At 43.8% G+C, this 4,535-nt stretch overlaps 1 protein-coding gene across 1 annotated transcript; it reads right to left on the bottom strand.

Moving 5' to 3' along the window:
- Positions 1-396: 396 nt before the first annotated feature.
- Positions 397-2,577, bottom strand: LOC142933754 (immunoglobulin superfamily containing leucine-rich repeat protein 2-like). The gene has a single exon (XM_076077969.1). The coding sequence runs from the start codon at positions 2,545-2,547 to the stop codon at positions 397-399; it is 2,151 nt and encodes a 716-aa protein (XP_075934084.1). The 5' UTR covers positions 2,548-2,577.
- Between the last annotated feature and the right edge of the window lie 1,958 nt (positions 2,578-4,535).

Here is a 4,535-nt window from a genome sequence, read left to right on the forward strand (position 1 = left end):
TCTAGTCTTTGTGCTAAGCTAAGCTAACTGACTGTAGCTGCATATTTACCTGACAAACGTAAGAGTTGTATTTATGTTCTCATCTAGTAGAGTAACAAGGTTAACATGGACAGGCCTGCAGCTTTCATTGAAACGTTTGTCTGGAAAACATCGACTGACAATCGATACAGCCTAGCTAGTGCTATGGTAGCCTGTCTAGTGACTGAATGATGCAGCTCTGAAAGTAAAGCAAGTCAGTGTATGATAAAAGTGGAACAAAGCAATATGTCTGGATTCAAAACAGTCGTCCACAAACCAAAGTGTGACTTCACTGTGTCGACGTCTACGTCTTTCATGAAGTCTATAGTTTTACCCTTTACCCACATGCAAAAAGTAAACAGCAAACGATGTCAACAATTACTGATTTGGATATTTGTTGCTGCTTGTAATATTCACTGCTTCAGCTCCCAAAGGTAACCTATCACTATTGTCTGATCCGACCTCACAGTTGTCTAAATCCCCCCTGCACTGAGACAAAGAAAAGGACTCAGTCATGATACTCTCTTCTGTATCCGCCTCTTTATCTCCATCTCCGCTCTCCGTCTCCCCCTCCTCCTCGTCCAGCTGGCTTCCGTTAATCTTCCTCCGGGACTCGGTGTGAGGTGCGCGGATGTTAAAGTTGGCGGTGAGGTTCCTCTCCATGTGGTACTGGCCTTTGGCCTTCAGGATCAGCTTGTAGGTCTTGCTGCGGTATTTGTACACCAGGTGGAAGCACGTTGCACCGAGGAGAGGCACAGTGGACACGGTCAGGAGGCAGATGCTGACGGAGATGATGATAAACAGATTAGGTACCCTCCTCCTGGTGGTGAACAGCACCTGGACCTCGCAGTCCTCCCCTCTGTAGGTCAGACACAGGGAGTAGTTAGTGCTGGGGCGCAAACCGCTGAACAGATACGTGTTGACTCCCTCTTTGATCCTCGACCACTGCACCGCTGAGTGTTTGCGGTCGCCAGTGATGCACAGATACAAGCCATTTGAATCGACTATTTCAGAGACGTCTGAAAGGCTGTTACGCTCTTCACTGTCAATGTTGGAGCTCTCATCAGATGTGGCGGCGTCGGCGGCCCGATTGGCGCTGTTGTGCCTGGGTATGAGAAGAGGATTCAGCCGGACAGTTGCCTCTGTTTCGGACACCGCTAATGCAATGACACCAAAGTCAAATGTGTATTGCTTGATATCATCCAAAGTCCCGTTAAAGACGTGGCTAGAAATGTATCTCGTGTTTGCCGTCAAGCCACACGTACTAACTCGTGATGGATAAGTTGTTGCCTCCTCAGAAGACTTGATCTCCGCAGCGGGCGGGAAAGTGGGTCCAATTTTCATCATGTCTTTTCTCTTTAAATCAGGAAGATGCACTGAGTCCAACAGAGATGTTTTGTGTGTTGTTTGCTGTATATATGGGTGTGTTTTAGTATAAGTAGGTGTTTTGGCCTTTTGTTTGGTGCGTGTTGGTTTAGTTGAAGCCACCACCTCCACTGACACTGAATCCTCTGCTCTTCCAAACTCATTTGTGGCCGAGCAGCTGTAGTTGCCTCCGTCTTCCTTCCTGAGGTGTGAAATGATAAGAGTCCCGTTATTAAAGACTTTGATGGGATTATAAGACAGTGAGGAGTCCTCATTTGATTCTGCCAAGTCATCCTCAGTAAAAGACAAAGCCAGCTCTTGCTCCTGGCTTTTGCTGCGAATATTCCACATTACCAGAGGCTTTGGGTTTCCTGTGAATTCACAAGTCAAGACCAATTCGCTTCCTTTATAGAAAGTCATGTTGTGAATATTTGGCTCAGTTCGTATCGTCACATTTGTACTTGTGCACTTTGACTTAGGTAATTTTCTGATTGCTTTCGCTCTCAGTTTCCGTGGAGTTGCACAGATGATCAGATTCTGCTCCGGGACCGAGATAGTAGTTGTTGAAATCCAGTCTCTGAGCCAGTCGAGGGAGCAGGTGCATGCAAAAGGATTTTTATGAATCTGCAAGTGAGACAAAGACACCAAACTGTCAAACGTCCCTTCAGTTATTGTTATGAATTTGTTACTATTGAGTCGGAGGGACCTCAGGTCTTTGAGGTTGGAGAAGGCGTCCTTCGGCAGGTGGACCATCTCGTTATGGTTCATCTTCAACAGCTGCAGGCCCGTGAGGTTCTGCAGATCCTCCCAAGGAAAGTCTACAATCATATTGTGGCTGATGTCAAAGTTACGCAGATGAACCAAAGGCGTGAGGGTCCCTTCTTCGATGGAGACAATCTCATTGTTGGCCATCCACAGCGATGTTATCCGAGTGACATTGTCGAAGCTCCCCATTGGTATCAAAGTGATCATGTTAGCGGAGAGACTCACAGTCGTCACATTAGGAGGAAAACCGTCTGGGACTTCCACCAAGCCTTTGTAGGAGCATTCAGCAGAATGTCGTCCGAATTTATCTGAGCAGGTACAGAGCTCCGGGCAGCTAAGTCCAGTGGTGAAGACTGAGGTGAGCCACAAAGTGAAGTAGAGGATGTCTGCGGCTGCCATTTTCTGCTCCTGTAAAACAGTGTCACAGTCCATCAATCAATTAGTGGAATAAACTTGGTTTAGTTAAAGCAAAATGAAGAGAAATAGATTAGCAATATAAAATAAAAAATACCACACAGGTTTTGGCAATAGGGAAAGTAAGCACAGATACAAAATAAAGACCTTGCAGAAGTGTCAGAGCCAGTCTGCTAATTTAGGACATATTAGATGCCGACTGCCTCCAAACAGTTAGAATTGTATTTTTCAGTACAGTCCCAGTGTCTAAGTCTAGTATTAAGAGAAAAATCATGCTAATTTTCAGATTCATACTTTGTTCATATTTTGGGTACTCAATGATTAGCTGGTCCCAGGCTGATGTGTCTATGTTAAATCCATAGACATTATATCAGCATTTTCAGTCAGAGCAGGAAAGAAATGGCACTAAATTCATAAACATCTGAGTATGCACAAGTTTCAGCACTTTTCTGCCTCCAGTGTTTACATAATTACTGGACATACTGTGAATGAAGACTCCTAGCGGTGCAATCTGTGGATTATCCAGAGTAAGCAGAAAGTTGATTCTGGAAAGAGATTTTTTTGTATTAATGTTTTTAGATTTTTAGGCCACAAAACCAAAATACATTTACTTCCACCATACTGAGAAATATCAGTCACAGACATCACAATACCAAGATACATAAAACCAAAACTATCTGGGCAGCTACTGGTAAGTGAGGATTTTTTAAAACACTGTCCATTTGATGTTTTCTCTGCATGATAAGACTGACCTACTTACTGGAGAAGAAAGAGAGCAGCTACTTCTGTCGATGTAAAAAATGCAGAACCTGTTTGACGTCTCCCTAGATCTGTATTTGTCATATATGTGTGCATCAATCCATGTAATATTATCATCCCTATTTCCATACTGTAATTTTTCCTAATTTGGACGGTCTGTCCTGGAAAAAAGATCATTCATCTGGTGCTCTTCTTGAGTTTTTTTTTAAGTGTCTAAGGATAACAAATGTTATAAGCTGCACAGATTGTGAAGCCCTTTGAGGTCAATTTGGGTCACAAAATTAAAAGACTGACTCATCTTTAATAGCTCATCCTCACACCCAGTAATTATTCTGTTGAAATATGACATTTTGACGATGTGATTCTTATTCTCTTGTACTGACAAGTGACAACGTGTAATTATGTCGGACAGAGTAATACACCCACTAACGGTGTCTGGTAAAACAGAGGAAAAAAACTGGTGCATAGATTCTGATTTTAGTTTAGCTGAAGCTCTGACGATGCACTCGGTTGATAAACTAACATTAGCACGTGTCACAGAGGGAACAGTAAATCTGTATGTTGTCATTGGGAGAAGCTTCTGGTATCAAACTACGCAGCTGCCTCCGGTGCTCTGTCCTTGGTGCTGAAAGTCAGCCGCACGTCTGCTCTGTTTGTTTACAGTCTGCTGCGTGGCATGCAAACCGCTGGAATCCACTCTTTCAATCCATCCACGAAACAAAACATCATGACTGACAATGTAATCTGACGCCACGAGACCAAAGTTCATCGTTCCCGCAAAAACACCTTGGCGCAGGGTCGCTCGTGAATAATTAATGCAGAAAGGAAAGAAGATCGCTCACCTCCGTGTTAGGAGACTAAAGCTGGGTGACAAGCTTACCTGCATTTAAAAAAAAAAATCTCTGCAGAGAATACGTCAGTCGGTGTTTCCAGTCAGAGCAGCTCAGGATACATGCTGGTTTCAAGTTTGAAGATGAAGCTGAGTGCGTTGTTCTGCGTGTCTGTCTGCCTCTACATGGTGAAAAGATGCGTGTCCGCTGCGGAGTTTCTGCTGCCTGTGAATGTTTGTCTTACTGAGTTATCTCCCCCTCTCCTCCCCTCATCCTCCCCTCCTCACAGCTCTGGACAGAACAACGTTGACGTTTCCAAAAAAAAATAAAAAAATAAAAAAATTAAAGGGGAAACGACCGTCACTAATAATAACGATAACAAAC

This window comes from Anarhichas minor, unplaced genomic scaffold, assembly GCF_050575085.1.
Source record: "Anarhichas minor isolate MPS153535 unplaced genomic scaffold, ASM5057508v1 ptg000062l, whole genome shotgun sequence".
Taxonomy (NCBI): Eukaryota; Metazoa; Chordata; class Actinopteri; order Perciformes; family Anarhichadidae; genus Anarhichas; species Anarhichas minor.

What these genes read in the sequence shown, in the direction of transcription:
- LOC142933754 (XM_076077969.1), bottom strand. Translation starts at nt 2,547, where the DNA reads ATGGCAGCCGCAGACATCCTCTACTTCACTTTGTGGCTCACCTCAGTC.